A 25,493-nucleotide genomic window follows, 5' to 3' on the forward strand; every position below is an offset into this window, starting at 1 on the left:
TTTTAGAAAATGGAAATTCACACCACTGCTTTCCACCTATTTAGAATTCAGGATAAGCACAAATACAAAACCTTTGCACAACAAAGTATTAGTTAATAATCATGTTTCCTGCAGATAAAGCACCTATATATTATAACCCCATGAAAGTAGAAGAAAATGCTCGTCCTGATATGCACAACTGTCATGCCATTTTGCTTTGCCATACAAAAGAAGCCAAGTATTTCATTTGAAGATGAAGCTCAGCTATACGTACTGTACGCTACAAAATACGTCCACACTTTTCATTTTTAGACCCCTCAAAAACCTCCTGTTACCCGTTTACTTTTCTAGACTCGGTTGTGGGGTATTGACAACAGCTGGTTGGAGAGCAACACAGATCAAGCATGCTTGTTGTCAGTTTGTACTAACTCCACCTCAAAAAGTGAAACTTGGGCTCTCTGCCAACAGCCAAACCAGTTGAATACACTCTTGAGTTTCAGCCTCCATTTCAGATTTCCCTCTAATAGGCTAGCTTAAGAACATACATTACAAATGGGGGTGTCCAAGCTAAAAAGAGTGTCCTTTCTGCTAAAAGTGACAGAAGCAGAGCAAAACTGTATCGATAATTTATGTTAAACAATCTTCTTTGCTTCTCCAATTACCACTCAAGTAAATTTCAGGATTTGAAGACAGTATACTCCAATTGCTCATTAAACTGAATCTTCACATGTTAAGTATTATTAAAGTTGTCAGACTATTAAAGAAATATCAGCAGCGTTTATCAATCTTGTGAGGTATAACCAATAGACTAAGCCTGTAATGATATGTACATTTATCATTAGTCCTACTTTGTGCAATGGATTTGCTTGAGTAAGAACGCACAATACTAAAAAACGCATTTTGAGTAAAAGTGCATTAAAATTTAGTTCTGTATACGTTTGCATATGAATGAAACTGTTTAAGGGAGAAACATTCAGTTTTCAGATTATTTATGCCTGTGTTACAGGAGGCACCATCCTAGAAGAACATTCACCTTTCTGAAGAACAAAGCTATGCCCCCAAATTATGCCTGACACCTGCAGTTTTTCTTAAGAACTTTTGGTAATAAAGAAATAGTTTTGTAAAAATCTGTATACATAAGCCAACTAATCTTCAGGAACTGAAATTCTCATTATAGAATTATGAAGCTTCTTCAACTAATGAAAGGTTGCAGTACTGCATTTTGTAGGCTTAAAGTCACAAAGCTAGGTCTGGTAGCAGGGTCACTATCTTTCCAACTGCTATTTGGCTATCTGAAAATGCCTGCAGTTAAGTTTCTCCTGCAAATTCCAAAGATCTCGGAAGCCCACTCTGCAGTAACTTGGAGCAGTGTGTAGCTGTCCCACTCTCTGTGGAATAGAATTCCTGTCAAGATACAACAGGCACCCTCTCTACCTGTACTTTCCTGAAATAACTGACATGTTTGTACTAACAGGCTTTCCCAGCAGCATTAACTGGTCTTTATCATAACTGTCTACTTTGCTTTATTTCAGTTTTGTTTTAAATGCATCTGCTGTTTTTGTGTTATAATTTGTTTTAATTATACATCACCTTGCGATGGTTTTTAAGAAGGTGATCAATAAATTAATGAGGATTATATTTGCACCCCAGTACCTAGCAGTACGGAAGCACGTCAAAGTGCAAGTAGATAAATAGGGACCGCTACAGCGGGAAGGTAAACGGCATTTCCGTGCACTGCTCTGGTTCACCAGAAGCGGCTTTGTCATGCTGGCCACATGACCTGGAAGCTGTACGCTGGCTCCCTCGGCCAATAACGCGAGATGAGCGCGCAACCTCAGAGTCGGTCACGACTGGACCTAATGGTCAGGGGTCCCTTTACCTTTACCTTTAAATTTAGTTAGTGAGATAATGGCACTAAGGTCTGCAGAAGGTAGTAGGATCAGTGAAAGGTGTGTTCCCTATCTTGAGAGCAGAAATACTTTTCAATACAGCAAGGCTACTATAGGATACAACCATATGAAATCAAATTCTAAACTGCCACCTATAACTGTGTTGATCAAATACTGTACATATTTGCATCCATTTGAAAGACAGTGTTGTTGCTTTGCAACTTTGTTGTTAATCTATACTGATTTTTATTGGCTGTAAGCATCTTTAGGTAAACATACCAGTTTTGCTCTCAGATTCAAAACTTTTCCCAAACCAGGGTTAGCTTAAACAATTGCCACCAAGAAAGAACCAGTAAGAATTTCTGCTGGCTCAGACCTTGAGGGCCTGAAAGATGCAGTTCCAAGGCAGTATATAATCAGGTAATAAATAAAAATGTTTGCAACTTAGAATAATTCTAGGTGCTTTAGGAAACAAAACATACAAGCCCCATAGATTGAGAAAAGAAAGCTGCATCACTCCATAGCCACTATTCATGTGTTTCATGTCCATGCAAGGCACAAGAGTTCTCAACAATGTGCAGCAGAAAACTTTTCAGAGCTTTATTTTCCCATGGGAATTTCCTTTCCTTTGGACCACATCAGTGAAGCTGAGAAGGTTGCTGGATGCCACTGCCTTCAAGCTGCAACTCCCAAGCATGCATGCTACCCTGACCAGGTGATGAGGTGGAGTGAAAGATGTCTGCTAGGGAGGGGCACGACCAGCAAATTGTAGGGTCTTGTCACTGTCATATTTGTTCTTTACTCCACATTAACCCTGTTTCTGAAATAGTGCTTCCACAACTTCTATCAAGATGCCACCAAAATCAGCAATGAGTAAAAGACTTCCCTTTTCTATGCATCACTGTCCGCATCATTCATACATACCTTGCTAAAAATCATTTCCCATGTAAACCAAAACAATCACTAGTAGACAAAAATGAAGTGATTCTACACCCCCAACTTCCAAATGGGAACATGTACCTACAGTAGTCACTCACTGGTAGTTAGGCATTCTGTAGTGGGTGTGTCTAACATTCACTTTATTTTTTAAAAAAGCTGCCATCTCAAGCACAGAAATAGTGATGGAAGTACAGTAACGCAGCAGTCCTGTCACAAAAACATTCTTCAATAGCAACAAGCTCTCTCATGTCAAGCAAAAAATGTTTTTGCTTCAAGAATTTGACTACAAAACATGTTGATTAATTCCCTGCCTCTGGGGCCAGGATTCCTCTACTCTTCAATTTAGATTCCAGTAAGTTTTCAGACTAAATCAAACACACGTGCATTATCTTTCAGGGTTAAGACACTGTTCAATTGACCAGCCAAATATACAATGAAATCAAAAATGTTGATAAAGCATGGATCATTAAGTATTTTTGTTTGGGGGTGTGTGTTACATTTACAATGGCAAATTTATTTTATATTATAAGACGGTGTTGTTTCAAGTTATACTGAGCAGTGGTGCTACATATTATTCTGAAATTCCAGATTTCATCTTGCTATAAAATTCGGTAGTGCTTTTGATAATTTGAAAGTCATATTTTGTCACTTGAACATGTGTGTGGTCAACTGCACCTACAATAGTAGTTACATTTAATTACTAAAGCCTAGCCTCTCCTGTCTTCCCACTGCCTGAATTAAAAAAACAAAAACAAAGAATTCCAAAACACAGTTCCATTTCCCTTGCTACTGACAGTGTGATGTCCATTCTCCCCATAAAAAACAAACTTTCTAAAAATAAAATTTTATTCTTATTGTCACTGCACCTAAATACATTCAAACTTTAAAATCTTTGTTCTACATTGTTACTTAAGAGCTAGTTATTGCCTTTAAAGTCTGCTTATGTCTGAAAACTATCGACTGAGATTCTGCAGACCTTAGGAACCTGAGACCAGAATTTGCTATACCCCCTTTACAATTTTCACTCTTTGACAAGCTAAACAGCTCACAAAGATGGAAATGTAAGGCAAGCAGGTTGACTGATCAAGCAAGCTCATCAGCCAGGCAACTTGCAAACCCAGTCTGCATCTAAGTAGTAAACCATACCTGCCAGTGAGGGTCATGCTATGGCGACTGAACACATTGTTATTTTTAGTCATTAGAGCAAATGAGTTTTCAAAAGACAGATGAAAAGGTATTATATGCAAAGACTACATAGATCTATTCTACTAAAGAAATCCTCACCAATGTGGCACCCTTCATATGTTTTTGACTACATCTATCACCAGGCATGAGAACCCTCTAGGCTGTGGGCCTACTTAGACCTAGCACTGTTCCCAATTTGGCTTGTGAGACTGCTTTCCCAAAACCACACCCACCTACTCCACAACTGATGTCATGTGATAGCGGTATGGGGCAGATTGTGCATTGGCAGTCATTATCTACTGGGAGCCTTAAAGTACACTCCCAATTGTTCATTGGCAAGGGACACTTGCTATCACTGCTGATCAGCTGCTTTTGGCACTGACAGCAACCCTGCTGGGATCAGCTGAACCATGGAGTTCCCCACACAGTACTCCATAATGCACTGAATTCCTGCTCAAAGTAGAGCATGAAGTTGGCCTGTATCAGCAGCTTGATGGTAACTTTGAATTCAGGCTTGAATGAACTAGAATTTCCTTTGTAGCACTGCCAAGTAAAAATGTGTCAACTGCCATCACAGTGACATAGGGTAATTTCCAGGTGGGCAGAGGCTCACCAACCCAGGGTACAGCCCACCAGCTAGATACAGTTCCCCACCCATTTTACATAAAGCACCCAATACCTCTATTTGCTGCTCTGTGCAATCATGTGTTAACTCTCACTGGCTACCACTCAATGAGAGCAACCTGGCAGTTTGCTACATATTTCCCACAGAACAAGCACCTGCTAGGCAAGTACCTATTGAGGACTCATTTTAGATGCTTAATCTAAACATTGTACCAAAATAAGTAAGAGAAAATCTGTTTCCTATCCTTTCCCCTGAAATAGTAAACAACTATGTGCAGAGGTTATACCAAAGCTATATGATTAGTAATGAAATGTGCAGCATTTTCCTGCTCCACCACTTACAAAGCACTAGGTTATTCATTCTAATTAGTGAAGATACTGTTCTTGGTGCCTTATTACACTCACAGTACTGTTTTTTCCACGTACTGAGATATAAGAAGTCCTGCAGGAGCAAACCTACAGGTCTACCATCTAATTTGCAAAAGTGACTACAAAATATCTACAACCACCATGCAAACTCTCCTTCACTGTTTGGCACCAGCATCTGTATTCAGAAATGCTGCATCTGGAGGTTGAAGTTATCAATAATGGGTAACAGCTGTGATAAACCTAGCCACTACTGTACTTAACAAATCAAGGAAAATATTGCATGCACATATATTCCCACCCCACCCACAATTATAGCAATGTTTCACTGAAGAATAGCAATATTAGTCTGCCCAGTAGTTTTAATACTAGGGAAAAAATTCATCTTCAGTATCAACACCACCTGTAGGATTATTCTGCAACTGAAGAACTAATACACCAATCACAGGTACTATTGAAAGCTATAAACTCAATAAATCATTTTGAATGGCAGTACTGTAACTGGACACAAAGGTTTTTTAGAAATACAACTTTTCATATAATGCTACATGCTTCCTTATCATCTATTAATATGCTTAAATATTCCCAGGTATCATTCATAATTGCAGTGAATGCTTCTCACAAGCCTGTTTTCTGGAAATGCTCAGGTATTTTGAAATACTATACTTCAAAAACTTAAATGTGATCACAAGAAAAACTTTGTCTTACCTTGCCCATTGCTCCAGGCTGTGGACCCCTCAAGCCTGTCTGTCCTCCTATCTGCGGAGAACCTTGCTGCAATGTCTCAGCCAACAAGTTACCAGCATTACCCATTCCTGGGTTTGAGTATGACATGTTGGAACGTCCTCTTCCTGCTCCAATCGAACCATTCAAAACTTGCCCCTGCATCATGCCTTGTCCATTTCCTGAAGCCAACATACCAGGATTCATGCCAGCATTTATTCCTGCATTCATTCCCATTCCAGGCTGATTTACTGGATTGTTCACTGCTGGCATCATTCCTGCAGTGGGTTGAGTAGACGGACCTTGATTTGGTCCACTTGCACCCATCCCCAAATTTGGAGATGTCAATGCTGCCTGTGCCATGGGGCTTTTGACCATACTGTTTAAGATTCCCATTCCAGGATTGTTCTGCTGGGGTTGGCTGGCCATGCCCTGACCTGGCCCACCAACTCCCATATTAAGGTTTGGTGAGCTACCAGCACGTAACAGTTCAGACAACTGTTTGTGTTTTGAAGCAGCATCTTGTGCCATACCAAGACTAGTCTGCAGCTGATTAATGTCACCACCATTGGTAAGTCCCAATTCTGTGGAGCTGATCAGTTCATCTGGTAAGTCATGTTCCAGATCAAACAGGGATCCAAAATCTAGGGAAAACAAAAAACAAAAGAAATGGTTTAGAACACTGAGAAGATATTTCATATCAAAGTTAGCTCTTTTCAATGCTGTCACAATATCACTTTTCTTAACTAATTAACTATGGAGCAAAATCTAATTAACTATGGAGCAAGCCTAGAGCATAAACAGTGGGGTTTTTTGTAAGTTTTTCACATTCCCCCAACTATATAAAAGCCTCACACAATTGGCTACCCTTCTTCTCACTTCATTAAGACTAAAATGGGGAAAAGATTTTGGAGAACAGAGGAACAATTCTGGGAACACATTTGGAATAAACTGCCATTTGGATCCATCTCAATTAGAACTTGAGAAAATGCTTTAAAGATAGCACATCACTGGTACATGTGCCCAGCCAGATTATATGGAATTAATCATAACACATCCAACCTTTGCTAGCAGGAATGCAATTAATCTGGCTCTCTAGTACACATGTGTGGTTTTGCCCCCAAATTATTCCCTTTAGGGAAAACGTTTTTCAAACAATCAAATGATGGGACAATCACTACAGCCCTACAATAATTTTTCTCCTCAGATTAAGAACATAACCAATAAAACCTGATTCTCCATTTATTAACTGCAGCTAGATTAGTGACTGCAAAAAAAATCGGAAAACTTTAAATGCAAATCTTTATGAAGCCTGGATTTCATAGGTATTGTGCTTCTGGTCAGATTAACCATTTTACAAAAGGAATATTGACTGGGGTGGGGGAGGAAAACTCACACCTTCTATATGACAAGTATCCTTTTATTGACTTTATTAAGACAATTGACTCATGGAACCTTATGAAGAGACACTTTCATTTGGAACATCTAAAACTACAACCATCAGCCTCTATTTTTCTTTCTTTTCTGTATAACTATTAAGCTCTGCATTCCTTGTTTTGTTACTTGAAGTTAAAAATTAGTTTTAAAAATTCACATTTTCCCTCCACAACCCTACAGAATTTGTCAGGCTGAGCAATAGTAACTGACCTAAGGTGAACAATGCTTAGCAATGGCTTAAACCAAGGGCTCTCCTGTGCAAATCAAATAAAATATCAACTATACCACATTCCTTCATATTTATATATTCAAGGCTTAATTTCTTTTACTCCTGCAAGATTCTAACTCATGTTAAAAGCTTTCATTGTAAAAATAATGTCACATTGTGTTTGTAAACCATTGATTGTGGTGAAAGAACTGGATCTGGCTGGGAGGCCAGATACCCGCCTCCCCTATCCTGCAACCCCTCAGCAGGTTTGCTTTGACAGATGGGCAGTGGTGACCACCTATCAATCATCTGACATCACATGGCTCCTTTTCCTTTTTGCCCATGCAGTTTGAAATGAAGCCACTGCAGGCAAGGCACAACATTTCTCAAGCACCAATGATCAGTTGATTGTTGGCATTTGTAAAGCACTGTGCCTTCTTGGTTAATCCCAGTGGGGCTCACTGTCAGTGCACATCACCTGATCAACACTGTCAGCAAGTCCAGTTTGCAAATAAACAATTGGAAGCCCACTTTAAGCTTCCAATTGCTCATTTGGAGCCACGTCCTTGCCTACCCTATCCATGACATCACACAGTACTTCAGGTGTCAGGCAGCTGGCTGTGGCTTGGAGCAGCCAGCCTTGCAGGTCAAACGCTAGGTCTAATAATTTACACAAGCTAGAGGTTCCACACCCATGCCAGATATGAATTTGGTAAATCTTACAAATAGCCTTCCAAAGTAGGTCAGTATTAAGACCATACTGAAGATGGGGGCAAGAAAACAGTAGCTAGTGAAGACACCTAGCAAGCTCACAGCCGAACTGAAATGAACCAAGAACTTACTATGCAACACCAGTTTTCTTCATGTGCTATTATAAAGAATACTTCCTCCTTGGTTTTCTTTCAGTAACTGAATTGCATGGACTAAAGGTCTTAAACACGCTGTCTATCGTTCACACAAGTATATTGAGTTTGCATCAGCTCAATCTACTTAAACCTAAAGCAACTTTAAGCACAGAAATACAGGCAGGAAACCTTGGCCCCTGGCCCCCATACGTGTCAGTGGAGCACATATAAGCACACTCTGCTTCTGTTCTGCCTTCTTCTGGGTCCCAAAAGACCCACGTGTTGGTGATCACATGTCATTTGGACACGCCTAAAATTCTCACCACCTGTAAGTACACATGTGTTTGTACACACACATACCCTCCATCATGAAAAAATACTTTGATTTAAAAAATAAATAAATCACAAGATCACAAGCCTTTTAAACATCAGTGGGTTGGGGGGAGAAGAGTAGGCTTTAAATGCTACAAGCCTCAACTGCCAAATGTTAGGTTTAGTGCATCTATTCATGCAAAACCATTTTCGACACACAACAAAGGAAATAAATGATAGTGCCTACAACTAAGCAATTACATCATCTTTTTATTGACTCTGGACTTTCAGTTTCAAAACCTGTTTCACCCAACTCAAGCTAGAAAATAGCCCTAGACACCCACTAAAAATGCGCCTGCAAGAATCTGCTCCATCTTTGGAGCACCTCCATACAAAATGAAATTCAAATGTTCAACATACTGTACTTCAGCAATTTGATATTTCAATAAAATATGTACTATAAAAGATATTCCATATTTCTGTGAGAGAATGACCTGGTTCACACATATTAGTTCATGGTTTAGTATTATGTGTGAACTTGACCCAGTTCCTCAAATAAAATAAGCCATGGTTGGCCATCTGACATTAACTATGTTTTAGAGCAGGCACCCCCAAACTGAGGCCCTCCAGATGTTTTGGCCTACAACTCCCATGATCCCCAGCTAACAAGACCAGTGGTCGGGGAAGATGGGAATTAAAGTCCAAAACATCTGGAGGGCCGAAGTTTGGGGATGCCTGTTTTAGAGCAAGGATGAGAAATCTCTGGCCCATGAGCCAATTAGGTCCGGTGTGTCCGGATTCTACACCATTTCCTCCTAACCATGTCTATTTGCCCCACAACTGAAGTCATATGCTATGTCAAGTATAGGGAAAATATGTGGCTTGTTCCTTTGCAAATGGGGCTCACTTACAGCCCCAAGAGATCTGCAGAACTACTTGGATTCAAACCACACCTGCTGTCTCCAGAGGAGAAATGTCCATGTGTAGATGCAGTATGAATGCAAACTTTGCCAGTAAATGGATTTCATAAGGGTTTGCTGTAACTGGTCCCACTTATCTGTCAAAGTTGGCACATGAGAAGTGGGAGAATTAAGGAGCCAACCTGCCAGGCATATCCAGTTCTGCACCTCTAGTTTAGAGATGTGAACCAGGACAATTTTTGACTATGTTTTAAGTGTGGTTGTTTGTTCCACATAAAGGTACAGAGACAGTAGTAAGATCATAAATGATGTCACTGCTAGATCTCCCTGGTAACATGGTCCTTTCCCCCACACAATTCTTCCACCTCCAGATTTCTTAAAGCAACTTGTGTTATAGCAACTATTAATAAAATTGCATTCCTTAAGAGAAATTTATCTGCTCTGACCCACCTTTACTACACAGAAGAGTTGTGGAGTGGAGATAAAAAATTAAACAGTGTTTATTTCTCATTACGACCAGCTTTCCCCACTTCACTTATTGTCTACTGTTTACAAAGCTTGGAAGCCTGTTGCTAACATTCAAACGCCATGCTTGCATGAGTGAGTGTGGGGCTTTTAAAATTATTTTAAAAGAAAACTATCATAGAAAACTACCCATTGGTTGGGATATTGGGTTGTTTTTGTTTGATTATGCATTTTGTATATTCTGCTTTTATCCTGTGAACTGCCCTGAGACCTGTGGGCATAGGGCAGTACAGTGGTGCCTCGCTTAACGAATGCCCTGCTTAACTAAATTTCCGCTTAACGAAAGGATTTTTCGAGCGGAGGTTGCCCCGCTAGACGAATGCGTTTTACGAAAAATTTGTCTAGCGAATCACGGTTTCCCATAGGAATGCATTGAAATTCAATTAATGCGTTCCTATGGGCAAAAAAGTAAAAAAAAAATTCAGTGCATTCCTATGGGATTCGCTAGACAAATTTTTCGCTATAAGAAAAGACCCATGGAACGAATTAATTTCGTCTAGCGAGGCACCACTGTATACAAATTTAATAAATAATATAAAAATTTATCTGTAGATTCTGTCCACGAGCAGCTGTCTTATGGATACTCTTCCCCTCCCCCAGTTAATTTTCTTTCTTCTCTGCTTCTATGATTCTATCGTTTCCTATCTAAATTACTATACATGTCTACTCAGAAGTAAACTCCAATAAGTTTAGTGGGATTTACAGCTTGGATACATTCTAAGCCAGGCTTCCTCAATCTCGGCCATCCAGATGTTTTTGGCCTACAACTCCCATGATCCTTAGCTAGCAGGAACAGTGGTCAGAGATGATGGGAATTGTAGTCTCAAAACATCTGGAGGGCCGAGGTTAAGGAAGCCTGTTCTAAGCATATCAAGTCCCAAGACTGGATTTTAAACAGGAAAAAGGGAGGAGGGACACTTCAGGCTACCTTGGAAAGGATGAGATAGGTGAAGTAATGCCAGCAGCAGCAACTCAATGATTTCCCTTTGGACCAAAACCCACCAACACACATACAAAGTCCTATTCTTCCTCCCAGAGGACAAGTGTCCAGTTCATGGAATCTTGCCTGTGAAAGAAAATTAGTCCCTCTTCTCTAACTCCACTCTAAGAGTATTTGCAACAATGTTAAACTTTGTCTTCTCACTCACGATACATTTCATTCATTGAGGAAGGAGGGCAGGATTCCGTTCTAACCAAGGTAGGAGCAATGGAATTATGTGACAAAACAACACTATGGGTGACTGGTGGGTAGGGGAATAAAGCAAAGCAGTGGAAGGAAAAGGTTAATAAACTACACTGCCAAGGATTTTAATGGAGTAAGATTTCCACTCCAGCCAGCCAATGGAAGGAAGCATGGTGTCAAAGTTAGGCAATGTCAGTAGACATTTTCTGAGGATATCAGGTGGAGGACAAAGCAGGCAAGGAGGCAGGGGGGAAACAAGCCAATGTTTGCCTGATCATCTGTGGGGGACACCTGTGATTATGGTATTGTTTAATAAACTATGTTAATTTGGCTTAGCGTTATCTGCAAACCAGGCCCAAGCTAGCTTAGCATTCCCATCTACACGCTCTGTTCCCATGTGCAAGTCTTTCTTGAGAGGGCAGTTCATAGTCAGACAGCAGGAATGCCTGTAAGGAATGGAAACAGCTCATCTTTGCCATATAGTGGCCTGCTTTGACATGACCGTGCTTGATAAGAGTTTTCCACATGAAGTGCTAACCCCTATGAGCAGTATGCAAATGCCAGTGGCCCTCCAAATGTTGCCAAACTACAGCTCTCATTATCCTGGGCCATTGGCCATGCTTGCTTGGCTGATGGAAGTTGTAGTTCAGCAACATCTGAAGGGTTCTAGTCCTTGGAGTCAGCATGCACACATGCAGCAACATCTCACTAAGGAGCTCATGGATTATGCTATCCTTCAGCAAACAAGGAAGAAATAAAGAAAAACACAAATGATATCTGCCACACCCAAAGAAACTGCAAGGCAAGCAACCCAACAATGCCATGCAACTTTTTAAAGGGAGCATTCTAAATCAAAAGTACAATTGATTTATTTTCGTAGTGAAGAAAGAGAATGGATAATACGAATGTCTAATATAAAACACAATGCAATGAGGGTTTTTAAAAACCTCTTACTACAATAGATAGAGGCTGCCCTTCTAATAGCATTCTGAGTGGAAAGTGTACATTTTCTGCATGTTTAGAACTATAGAAACTATAGAACTATAGAAACAAAAACAATATCTTTTTCTAGAGATTTAACACTTTCATTAGTATTCAATTAACCAGGAGTTCTACCGGTATGATATTCTTAACCTATCGTTTATTTGCCAGGTGTTGTGAAACTGCAATATGAATGTTTGGTGCACCTGATTTGGTTTCCCCTCCTCTTACAACTGATTTTAAAACTGAGAAATTTTAGGTTGAACTCACTTTAAACTGATCATATCAAACATGCACTCTAATAGAATGGAGATTGTGTGCTTCTGGCAGGCCAGATGACTACTGCACTACACTAAGGCCAGCAGTTTACAGGGTTGCCATTATATGCCAACAGTTATTTTGAAAAGGATTAGTTCTCAGTGGTATGGTTTCCTCTTTTAGGGACATGTTAGTTCTAGGCAAGAACAGCAAGGTTGTGTTTTGTTTTTTAAATGGAGGTTCAAATAATCAGACAGACAAGAACTCTTCCTAATGAGGTGTGTTGCTTTTTCACAAAAATATTAATGCAATTTTAAATCACAATGAATGATATTGTCAACATTCTTTACTTTAATGTACACTTGTGGTGAGGAACCACTGAGCCAAGACAAAGTTAAGCCTCCCAGGCTAGCAAGGCCATTTCTGTCAAGCCACAGTTGCCAACCTCACATGTACTGTAATGTCGTATACGAACTCAAGTTTGGAACAGGTAAAGGTCAAGCTATGGTGGAAGGGGGGTTGCAGGCAGTGCCTATCAGCAGTGCCTGCAAAACCCCATGCAGAGCACCAGTGATCAAAGCCATCACTGCACCCACATCCATTAGATTCAATTTCAAACTATATCAAAAGCAAGTCACCTGACACTGATGTCAGGTGACTGAAGAATGGGTGATCCCACCCATCTAACAAACCTGACCCACAGGGAAGGAGGAGATAATGATTCATCTGGGTCCAGTTCCCCACCCTTGATGTACATGAATAGTTTTCTTTGGCTCTTCACACACTTGAAGAAAACTCTCTCATATTGATCAGGATGTTTCTTTCATTCATGAAATGGTGGAAAGCATGAGGTTCCCGATACTAAAAACCATATAAACTACAGCCCTATTTCCATCCTGCTTCAGTTTAGTATCAGCTAAACCTTAAACAACTACTGTAACTTTAAACACTAAATTTAGCTGTTATTTGTTGTTATTGGGCTTTATTGGCATAAATTTATATGATTTTATTGTTTAAAGTCATCCAAATACACTGATAATCCAAACACATACAATATATAAAAGACTAGATAGCCACCATTGAATAAATCAGGCTGTTTTAATGCCAGTTTAAAAAGTTCCATTCCAGAAGTCCATTCAACTTCCAAAATGTTTGGAAACCAAAGCACGGCTTCTGATTGGCTGCAGGAAGCTCCTGCAGGAAGCTCCTGCAGCCAATCGGAAGCCACACAGGACGTTCGGCTTCCAAAAAGAGTTCGCAAACCAGAACTGTTTGCGTTCAGGAGCCAAAACATTCAAGAACTAAGCTGTTCAAAAACCAAGCTACGACTGTATTTCCTAAGACATATCCACCTCGGGTTTCTGAGTGCAGGTTGAACTTGGAATAAGGGAATGGACAAATTGCAAATACATTTGGCACTTCATTCAGATTTGTTATTTGGGTAGAATATTTAGTTGTTGCTTACACAACTGAGAATAGAATAATCCAATCCTAATTATATTTATTTGGAAGTCCTATGGTTGTCAATAGAGCTTAATTTTCAGAATGAAGTCTGATTAGTTACAATGCAACACAACACACAGGATCACATGAAAATAAACTTTTTGCAGTTTTGCTATTGTTTCCAGCATTCTGTATTTCAATAAAATGAACTTAAACAACAAAAAGAGTCTCATTTCAAAATTCTAGCCATTCCTGTGCCATGTTGCATGACAAAGTAAAATGTATTCAATCTAGATTTCTGTAGTCAATAACTGTTTCCAAGCAAAGCAGAAGGGTTAAAATTCTGCATTTCTCTTCAAATACAGTAGTTAGCAGTTTCACAGTACTTCCAAGGTCTATTTTGGACACAATCATATGAAAGAAAAATCACAGAAGCTAAACAAACAAGAAGTTGAAGTGCTCTCAGGAAATATTTCCCACCTCTGAACCCACCCAACACATCTCTTCCAAGAAATGTCACCTTTTTAATAGAAAATATGGTATAGGGCAAACTAGTTAAAGCACAGAAGCAATTCAAAATGTGGACCAACGTTTCCTTTCAGGCTGTTTTTATTCAGCCTATTTTTTTAATAGACAAAAGTTAATCTTTAGGACTGCTGGTTTTCAGAAAAGTAAGATAGCCGAAAGTTCCTAAATAACCGAAACAAAATCTATTGCAGCATACGTTGACTAGGTAGTAGTCATTTGGGGATGCAATAATTCTTTCTTTCTTTTGTAATGATGTATTTGTGTTGTGGTAGTGCTGTCATAGTTGCAACCAACAACCAGAGCCTACTTCATTAGATTCGTGAAACACTATCCTCAATTATACCAATTACATATATGTAATTGCCAGAGAGGAAAAGTTGTGAACAGTAGCGCCAAAAGGCCATGAAATGCAACTAATAACTATGGGTCACTTTCCTGTTTCATTACCACCCTGCAACTTTGACTGCTTTACCAGCAGTCCATCGTTTACGCAGGGGGTTACATTCTGAGGCACTGCACATGTTGTGTATAACTGAAACCTATTGACAAAGCCTGCAAACAACCCGGTTCCCTCTCACCCCCATTCCACCCTTTTAATGACATCTTTATGACGTTTCCGGGTCATTTCTGGGTTCTGCTATGGGTGTATACATGGTAGCGCACATATAAAACATGCCCCTTTCCCTAATCGCCACCAACCTCACTTCAGAAAGCACGGAAGCTCAGAAAAGGGCAGGTTCATGTGAGACACCAAATGTGCCCCAAGTGAACACCAGTTATCAGAAAGTGAGTTACTGGCACTGGTGGTGACTAGGACCGGCGTCCAAGTGATTAGATGCCAACTCGGAACCAAAAAATTTCATTACACTTCTCAGCATGAGTTTATTCCTTTAAAAGTTAAATCTACTGGATATGTTCATATCAATGCTAACCAAACTACTGTAAGTTAGACCTAGCACTTTATACCAGATGACTCCTGCTTTGATGTGCAGAGAGCTCTGCAGTCAATATCTTTTTTTGCAAATCACGTCCCAGGAAATTAAGAAAGTGACTAGTCTGTAGACAGTCCATGCACGCAAATCTTTATCAACAGGAGATAACAGCTCCTTCCAAAGACATTTCCCTTTACAAGAGGCTGAGACTCAGAGAAAGTTATGAACCAAACCCTAATTAGTTGCCTGCAGTAGCTGCAGCTGCCTTAAGAGAAAGTAGCCTGGAAACTACTTTTATAAGGGGTTTATTCAAAGGCTGTACAAGACTACTTATGATTACCTGGTGAATTGAAACTAGTACAAATGACCCATAACTTCTCATGTTCTTGGGATGAGTTCAAGCAAAGTCCTGCACATTATTCTTTAAGGGGAAAAAGATACGGATGTTCAACAGCAATACCTCAGAAAGTTCTGTTTTGCTTTTGGTCATTTAGAATCTATGAACAGAAACCAGATTTGAGCATCTCCTATGCAAATGACATGATTTTTCAGTATGTTCCTCTGAAGTTACACCAAAACAAAGCAGAAAGCCTATTGCTTGTATCTCACGTTTCTTTTTAAGTTCCCCAATCATAGAGCAATGAGATGTTACTTGTATTTTCTAGATTTCCCCCCCAAAAAACTTCTTTTTTACATCAATTATGAATTGACTGCTAAGCTCCTAATGAAGGGCTGATCAGGAAACTGTCAACTTATCAGCAAGATTCTTGCATATACATTCAACTCAGCATGGAAATTTGATACCCTCCTGGTCGTACTCTTACATCTCAAGGGCTACTACATATCTGACAACTAAGAATACCATGCATTTCATAAAGTGGGCTCTGATATATAAAAGCCTATGGGACAACAGGTTTTACTGTGCAATTACTGTATATGTCTTACAGTCAAATGTGTTCAGGATTACAGCAGGACCAGCTCTGGTGGGCTGCCTAACAAGCTTACCTGGTGGTTTGAGCCATTTAAACATTTATCACAATGCCCAGCAGCACCTGATGTAGTGCTGTGCGTCTATTGCAACTTTAGTCTTTCAGGTGCCACAACTAAGTAAATTTTGCTGCCCCCTTGCAAAACAAACGCTTTAACACTAAATATAACTTAGTAAGTACTGTAGAAGCTTGTTCTTCAATCATCCACATACTACACAGATGAATTGTCATTGTGATCCAAAACTCAGTGTTTTATTTTATTTGGAGGGGTGCTTCACCTACAATGCATATCTCAAAAGTTCTGAATATTTATGCAGCTACTAGTTTGATTTTACCGGTATATACCAAGAGTATATACCAAGAGTTCCAATTCCTACAACATACTTATACCCTGTTTCTCATATTTTAAGACATACCCATAAAATAAGCCATAGCAGGATTTTTAAGCATTCAAGGAATATAAGCCATACCCCGAAAATAAGACATAGTGATAGGCGCAGCAGCAATGCCGGCCACGGCAGGAGGAGGAGGAAAAAAATAAGACATCCCTTGAAAATAAGCCATAGTGTGTTTTTTTGAGGAAAAAATAAATATAAGACATGTCTTATAATATGAGAAACACGGTAAATCTATGTTTTCTACAGAGTCTAGTACAGTCATACCTCAGGTTACAACTGCTTCAGATTGCGTCTTTTCGGGTTGCGCTCCGTGCCAAACCCAGAAGTACCAGAATGGGTTACTTCCGGGTTTCAGCGCGCACACATGCGCAGAAGCGTTAAATCGCAACCCGCGTGTGCGCAGACGTGGGTTGCGATTGCTGCAGGTTGCCAATGTGCCTCCCGCACGGATCACGTTCGCAACCCGAGCGTCCATTGTATAAACTTTTGCATTAGTACTGATCAGTGATAACTGAAATTGGTTTAGGAAAGTCTGTCAAACATATTATTTCAAGTTACTTGTTAACAATTAGTCTGCACCCATCTGCAAACTCTTTGGCTTTTGTTTGGATGACATTATAGTACTGATGTAGTGATGTAAAAAGCAGTCAAGTGTTTGAAACGCACTGGGACCACCATTTGGAAGTAGATACACTATTTACAGTGCCACAATTTAATAGTGTTGTGAAGCACTATTTTAATCATACTTACTTGGCAGTAAGGCACCACTGATTTCACTGGCACTTCGACATGTGAGTTTTCAGGGACTGCAACTTAGTATTCTTCTGTACTGTTTAACAATTACCTTACAATTGCTAAAAGCCAGTGATACATGCATGCACACTGAAATAAGGACATCTCAAGAGCTACACTCTATAAAACTAGCTTACATTTTTCAACTCCCTACATTAGAAGACAGTAAGGAACACTGGACATTAAATTGCTTATAAAAATATAATTCTGCCAGGACTACTTGCTCTATTTCAAATTGCCAAATCATGTCTGTAGTCTGAAACTAAGGCTCCATGGCTTATTACCACCATTTCGGCTGGGCTCCCAGATCAAAGGTATTCACCACTGGGGAACTGGTCCTCTAGGTTCAACTGCTTGCTATGAAAAAAGACAAGAACCCTCTGCCACCTCTCCCCAGTGCTCCTGATTCCAAGGACAATGGCAAGGTATTCCTGCTATGTGGAGAAAGGGAAGTAAAGAAGAAGTAAAGAGGAGTATGTACAGAGATTGGTCTCCTCCACTATCCACTTCACCTGCAGTCCTAACTCTCCTGACATGAAGGGAACTACCAGCACTGGTGCCAAAGGAGTGAGAAAGAAAAAGATGAACTACTATTCCTTAGTCCCATCTTTCACAGAGAAAGTGAAAACTTATACTGTACTAAAGAACTTATACTTTCAAACAGGAGATCCTACTCCACTACAAAATCGATTTGAAACTGAGGGAACCTTCAAAACCATATAGGTGCAGTAAAAATCTCATGAAGCCCTTGAGTATGCCCAAAGCACCTATTTGGGTCCTGACTTATAGAATCTGAATAGCTATGTACCTGCAAAGCTATTCTGAATGTACACTGCACACATTTACAGTTTTGCCTGTTGCTGCAAAGTAGCCAAGATGACAGAAACAATTTGTTTCTGTAAAATCGGTCACATACCAAACAGAAGAAGCAGGTTTAAAATGCAGGTCCCCTTACCTACTTTCTGCCTCATTTCCCAACATCAGCACTGTATGTATATGGATGATATCCCAATTTTTACTCAAGAGTTCTTTTCATACCTAACCTTCAGAAAGACAACTGAAATGCAACCTTATAGGTTTACACTAACTAAAATTCTCAAATATGTATTTCATTTCACAAATCACAACTAAATTAAAACATATACTGTAGGTTTAATAAGAGGTTTCATAACACAATGCACTACTTTATGGATATGGCATACAGTAGTTGTGTTCTCTCTCAATGCAGCACATGCTTGTGTTGTGTTCTAACCTGTGTTTTTGGCTGAGCTCATACAGGACCACACAACTTAGTTATAATCAAATGAAAAGACATCTCAATATGAAAACTATTAATAATACACATATGTTTGAGGAAAGGGGGAAGCACCATATTCCAGAGTTCTGATAGCAGTCAATACAGGCAATGTGGGAATTCTAAGCAGTAATACTGCTATTCAGCATACAGACAGAAAAGCTGCACAGATTGCCAACTTTATTCTTATGGCAATGACATATCTAGAAATATTTCTTATTTATCAACCATCTTATCTGCAACATTAATATCTCCATATACCCAAATGATGTCAGCATTAATACAAAGTATTTTACAACTATATATGCTTTTAAATTTGTGTTAAATATGTTTTAAGGCATCAGAACAAGAACACAGAAATAAGGCACCTAGGGCTTCGATTAGCTAGAAAAAGATGCAGCACAGTGACGCAGCATTATAGGGGGGAAGACCACTAGTTTGTTTCCAAAATGAGGTTTACTACCATACCACGTTAGTATATTTAAAATTACTTCTCTGCATATCTGTATTCTGAACACATAAAGTAAGAGTCACTATCATATTTTCCCATTCTAAATATGAAGTAATGTATCTGTACAATCTAACCTCTAGATAAAGTACTTCTGAAGATTAAATTTGAGTAGCCCTGGTTCCAGTATGCTGAATATACTTAACATTTCTCCGAACACGGCTATTTCACCGAGGATTCAATCAAAATGGGCATTATAGATCTTTTATTACTAGTCAAAAGCATGAGGCAATAATTACCTTTTTAAAGGAGGTAACAAGCCTAGTAAACAAACCAAGTAACCATTACAAGAAACTAAGCTCTGTCTAGTATACTTCTCAAATAAGGTAGGAAGAGATGTGATAGCTTACCAATATTATAAAAGAACAAAACAACTAAAATATGCTTATTGGATAATAAGAGTAATGCAATTCTCATAGGCAAAGGAATCATTCACTGAACACAACTACATAAAGGGTGCAATCTTTAGCATATTCACTGTAATCCTAACCCCTGTAATCTGGGAGTAAAAACTCCATTTAGACTTCTGAGTAGACATGGTTAGGATTGCACTTTTGAATCTCAAAACAGGACTTCTGAGTAAATGTGTGCAAGATTGCACTGACTTTTAAGCACAGGCATGTCTACTCAAAAATCAAAACTACTCTTAGTGTGCATAGGGTTGCAGTCTTAACATTTAACTACATAGCTTCGTTCTGTCTATAGAGAATGACCTGACATGAATCTAAATACCACTCTGTAGCATAGTATGCAGAAATGAGTATATACTGCATTACATATGTAGTATTTGCTTTTTGGCCAGAGCTTCTAATTCTGCTTTCTTACCAGTACAATGGAACCTGTTGATTTTCAGGTAAATGCAATATCCCAATAAATGGTGTAATTAATGCTGCTTCATTTGAAATCTAGTTCCTAAACTTACTACAGTGGTCTTAAGGAGAGTGGATTCAAGAAAAAACATTGCTCAGCACTGAATGCTTAAAACAGCTTTCTGAATTATGCTAAACCAACCAGTATTCAAACTAAAAGACAAGAAAATAACTTGTTATGCATCAAATAATATCAGCCATTTCCCCCTGACTTCATATATTAAGTAGTGCTAACAAGTTCAATGTACAAAACTGGCTACCATCAGTAACCACAATGCCTAGATATGTGGCTGAAGAGCTCTTCTCCTCTAATAAAGTAAGTTAAGAACTAACACTGCATGATCACTTACTCCCCATACCTATACCTTCAGAAAAGCAATAACAGTATTTGTATAGCCAGTTGCATTCTACAGTGATTTAGTTCCCTGAACTTCTAAAACAACCAGTAAACATTTGTTACCAAATGAACACCTGTAACTTGCATCCATAATTTCTAAGGAGTTCTAGAGTTCTAACTGGCTGGCTTTTACAAACCTCAAGAACTATCATATTAAAATACAGACAGGAGAGTTAAGAATAGTTGCACTCATCCTCACATGCAGAGAGACTATATGGGAATTTCAGACATTTTGGTCTCAAAGCAAAGACGTAGAAGATGCTAAAGTAAAAGGTGGCTCCAGTTTCTCAATGCAAATCAGTTGAACTATTTAACAAAATGTCAATACAAACCTTATTCACCAATTAATATTACGACTCTTGACCGAACATAAATGTTGGCATTTAAGAACGCTTTGTGGTTATGAAAGAAATGGTGGAGGAAACAAACTATCCATCATAATACTGTTCAAAGCGAAAAAAATATATTTTAAGCCTAAATGCCTCATCTTTAAAAAGCAAGACTTTACAAAAATCAGGACTCTACATGCACAAAAATGTAGAACACAGTTGTGTAATGATTTACACTACAACTGGAGTTTAGGATTGTTGGTGTTTTTTTTTAACAAAGGTTTCATTTGCTGCAGAACAGTGAACCGGGTAAGCAAGTAACCCAGGCAAGCTTATAGCCCCTTCAATGAAAGGGCAGCAGCAGCAATTAAACACCCAATGTGATTAATGCAGCAAGGTGCAGAGAAAAGTAGGTACACAGAAAGGCAAAGAGAGATAGTATAAGAAGGGTACTGGACAACAGACTGTGCAAAACATGGGGACATTCAATAGGAAAGGAAGGGAAGGAACCCATATGCAGTGAGGTAAAAGCAAGGGAGACTGACCTGTGCCATCGCTTGCAGAGACAGAGAGCGCCGGTGAGGAGAGTTTAGGCCTCTTGGCTGAAGGCGGGCCCGACTCCACCACATTCTCGGCCATTTTTAATTCTTTTTAGACAAACAGAGCCCAAATTAAAGATGGGGTTCGTCAAAGTCGTCAGCCTTCTTCTTGGATCCGGAATCAACTGAACAACAGTAAGAGAAGGAACTGAAGAAGAAAGGGACAAAGTTCCTCTTTTTCTGCCCCTCGGGATCTATCTCTTTTGGGTAGCAGCGACTAAGGGGGAACAGAGATGGGAAATAGGGTGTGGAAGCAGTCTTTCCTCCGGCCCACAGGGAAAAACAAGGATGAAAAGAACAGAACAAACCCTTCTCCAAACACAAATATGCGGGGTTGGTGGGTTTACAAATCGAATTAAATCCGGCTGTGGGGCTGCTGGTGCTTCCTCGCCGCCGCCAACACCACCATCTTCATCCTCCGGGGGGTCGTCGTCTTCTCCTCCTCCTGCTGCCTCTTCGCCGCCGCCATCAACCTCTTCCTCCTCGGCGTCGTCCTCCTCCTCCTCATCGCCACAAGGAGGCGGGCGAAGGAGGAGAGGAGAAAAAAAGGAGAAAGAATCTCTCTCCTCTGCTCGCAGTTCCTTCCCTCTCCTTCCAAAAACCAGCTTGCAATGCGGGCGGGGGGGGGGGAATGCCCACTGCTAGTAAAAAAAGGACTAGGGAAGGGGGTCACAGACGGAGCGTGTCGAGGGTCCCCAACTCCCCCTGCGCCTTTCTCGCCAGTCACTAATGGCTGCAGAAAGGGGAGCAGTAAGGAAGAGGAGGAGGAGGATGAAGCTAAGTCCCAGGAGTCTCCGCTTCACATCTTGTTGTGCAGGAACAAGGAGGCGGAGGAGGGGTTGTTGTCCCGATGGAGGCAGCAGAGATCCCGGGATGGGAGCTGGAAAGGGTGGGCTTCAGGACTCGCACCCCGCGCCCCCACCTTTTCTTCCTTTCTTTCTCTGTAGCAGGGTGCCCCCCTTCTGGTCAGATGGAGGGATCGATCCCGGAGCAGGAGGAGGAGAAAGCGGCGGCGGCGGCCCCTCCCCCCCTTCTCTCTGCCTCTTCCCCCTCCCTGGGGGATAAGGATGGTTGCGAGCGCTTGGTCTGCGGAGAGAACAAGACTCTCCTCGGAACCGAAGACGCGATGCCTCAGGCGTTTCTGGAGCGGCTCCGTCTCATGTCCGCCATGTAGGACCTGGGGAAGAGGGAAGGGGGGGAGCGTAGAGAAAAGAAACAGCTTTCCAAACCGGAGCCAGGCGGCCTCCTAACCCCGCGAACGGGCTCAATAGCCAGGAGAGGCTGTGGGTGGGGTCCACCCGGGGTCCCGAGTCACTAGCCGAAGCCGGGAGTGCGTACTCCCCTACTGGCTGCGAGGCTGGTGTAGTGGGTGTATCACGGAGGTTTCGGGTTCTCTCAGGTCTGGCCGGCCAGGGGCCCTGAGCGGCTGTCGGTCTCTGTCGTTGCTTTTCCACCTCCCAGGCTCTACCCGCCCAGCTCGGTCCCTCTCGTTCGCTCCCTCCCCTCAGTAGCTCACACACAAACAAAATGGCGGCTGTTGTTTCTTCACTCTCCCGATTCCTCAGAGGGAAGCGAGCGGCGGCGGCCGGAAATGAGCCAAGAGAAAAAAGGGGCGTGGTCAGAAAAAGGAGAGGCGGGGACGCACGCAGCTCGCACACACAATGGAACGCGGAGGGCTGAGGAGGGGGAGAACCCGAGGCGGGGTCAGCTGCGGTCACGAGACTTGCTCAGCCACTCGGCTTGCGCTCCCGGAGCGATCCCTTCCGCAAACTCTCTCGCCTCCGCCTCTTAAAGGAGAAGGAGAAGATTCTCGCCCACTTCCCTCCGCCTTTCCTTGTATTTTCTGTCGGCCAAAATAGACCGCGAGGTTGCTGCTTGGGACAGGCCTATTGTAATGGGGGAAGGGGGGGGGGCGCTGAGCTTGTGTACTCTGGACCTGGCAGTGCCCACGGTACGCATCGGAAGCCCTCCGTAGGAAGACAGGCCCTGCTCCTTACTTCCCTCATTTGCTGCTGCAAAGACAGCGGCCCAGAGTCACAGCCGAGGGGTGCTTTGGTGGGGGGGGGCGGAAGAGAGCAGGGTTTGGCCGGCCTTCTAGCTTCTCATGTAGGCACACACACACACACCGATGTGATGAGGACGACGACTCAGGGTGTACGTGCACATATAGACATAGGACATTAACCGTAACCTGTGATAGTATGAGAACAAAATCATCACACAGCCTCAAGGTGGAGGCGCAGAGGTCTTTTTATCAAGCGATCTTGCATAATTGCGTTTTCCTGTCAACATCCATGTTCTGTTCCTCGTAAAGAAGAAGGGAAATTCACGGGGGGGGGCTTTATTACGCGAAAAGACGTGGGGTAGCATTGTGCTGGGACTGATACGTATTCCCTGTAATGCAGCGAGTCTGGTTTATAACGCTTCTCCTATGTTTTTATCGTGATTTGCTACCGCGCTCTTTCATACAAGAATCAGCATAATGCTCTGTTAAAGCAGGGATGGGGTGGGGGGGGGGTCACAGTAAAGTAATGTATAGACTAGGAGAGCCTTCCGTTGTTCAGTATGTTCTGTGTAGACACATGAGCCTTTCTCTGCAGACCCCCGGGAGAAACAGCAGCACCTTCCCCACATATGCATTCCTTTGTAAAACGTAGAGAAACGAGAGGATTCCGTGTTCTTTCCTTTTCCTCTTCGTAGGAGAGGTGAACAATCAATTCACAAGACCACTGGACACATGGCTTGCTTCTTCTAGCTTGGTTTTTTATAAGTGCCTGTAGGAAACGCCTCACCTGAGCAGCGCACATACACTGTAATATGGAATTCCTTTGCTACGTTCACTTTTCCAAGGGTTTTCTGGTCTGTGCTTGCGCTAGACAGTTCTGTTAGTCCGTTCATCACAATAATTGTTTTATTAAGGTTAAAAGGACAGAGTAAATCAGAACATTCCACCACTTGTGTGAATTGGTCTTTACACTTGTAGTGGATTGGACTATTGAAAGTGATCCATTACGTTATGGTGACATAGAAGGGATGTAAAATCCAGGCAACTGTGGCCCGGACCTAGTTGCTGAAAAGAACAGGAAGGTACGTCTCTCCTCCGGTATGAGCTACTATACAGAACACCGAAGGACAGCAGGATTGTGGAACACCACTGTCTCTTGCTCCTTTTGTCTGTGCTTCTTTCCTCATCCCAGTTATTTCTCTTAAGCCTATTTTCAGTGAAGCTTAACTTGCGTTGCTGTCAAACTTTGATGGAGATGTGTGAGCAACACAAGCAGGAACCAGGAAATCATCTTCAGTAAGAGGGGAGATACAGAAACAAACCCAAGCAAGAACAGATCACTCCCTTTCAGTCTAGTCCTAGTACAGCTTGCAGTTCCTAAATTTTCTGTTTCGTTTCATGTATCTGCTGCTTTTCCACATTGGACTGTGCCCAAAGCAGCACACAATAAGCACCATTAAAAGACCATTAAACAATTCGTTACAAAACATAACAAATTTAAATAAGGGGGAAATTGAACCATTTTTCCTCAAATTATTTTGCATGCAAAAAAGAATGTCCATCTTCATAGACAGTTCCTGAAATGTGTCTGTGGGTGTACCAAATAGAAAGATTTGTTAAAACTTATTTCCTGCCAAAGTCCTATGGTCACCATCCGTTTACTGCTCTTCTGAAGAATGTCCGGGTATCAGAGAGTTTTGTAAAAAGTATTTGCGCCCTTGGTAATCCACTGTCTGTGAAGCATTCAACAGATCTCGCCATTAGGAACAAAATAATACCTGGTCTGCTTCACCCAAACTGCACAAAACCTTAGCACACCAAACAGTAAGTCAGTGGTACATTGTGACACAGTAAAAGAATCCTACCTTACGTGGGCTTGGGGTGGGGAGAGGGTACTAGTGCCCTCTAGATGATGTCACTATCATGTCCAATATCCAAGGATAATGGAAGCTGCACCAGCAATGTCTGGAGGGCCTCGGGATTCCTGTTTGAATCCAAGGCTGCAGCGATGGGGGAAGCAAGGTCCTCTTGGAGTT

The 25,493-nt window shown here is 41.2% G+C and overlaps 1 protein-coding gene across 1 annotated transcript in view; it reads right to left on the reverse strand.

Moving 5' to 3' along the window:
• EP300 (E1A binding protein p300) overlaps window positions 1-23,035 on the reverse strand; it is a 73,116-nt gene extending 50,081 nt beyond the window's left edge. Inside the window, exons 1-2 of the mRNA XM_035126525.2 lie at window positions 21,399-23,035; window positions 5,691-6,349 (exon numbers count right to left, since the gene is read on the reverse strand). Coding sequence (XP_034982416.2) covers window positions 5,691-6,349; window positions 21,399-21,492 — 753 coding nt within the window. The 5' untranslated portion in view covers window positions 21,493-23,035. The remainder of the gene's footprint in view (window positions 1-5,690; window positions 6,350-21,398) is intronic.
• Between the last annotated feature and the right edge of the window lie 2,458 nt (window positions 23,036-25,493).

This window comes from Zootoca vivipara, chromosome 10 (genome assembly GCF_963506605.1).
Source record: "Zootoca vivipara chromosome 10, rZooViv1.1, whole genome shotgun sequence".
In the NCBI taxonomy this organism is placed as follows: Eukaryota; Metazoa; Chordata; class Lepidosauria; order Squamata; family Lacertidae; genus Zootoca; species Zootoca vivipara.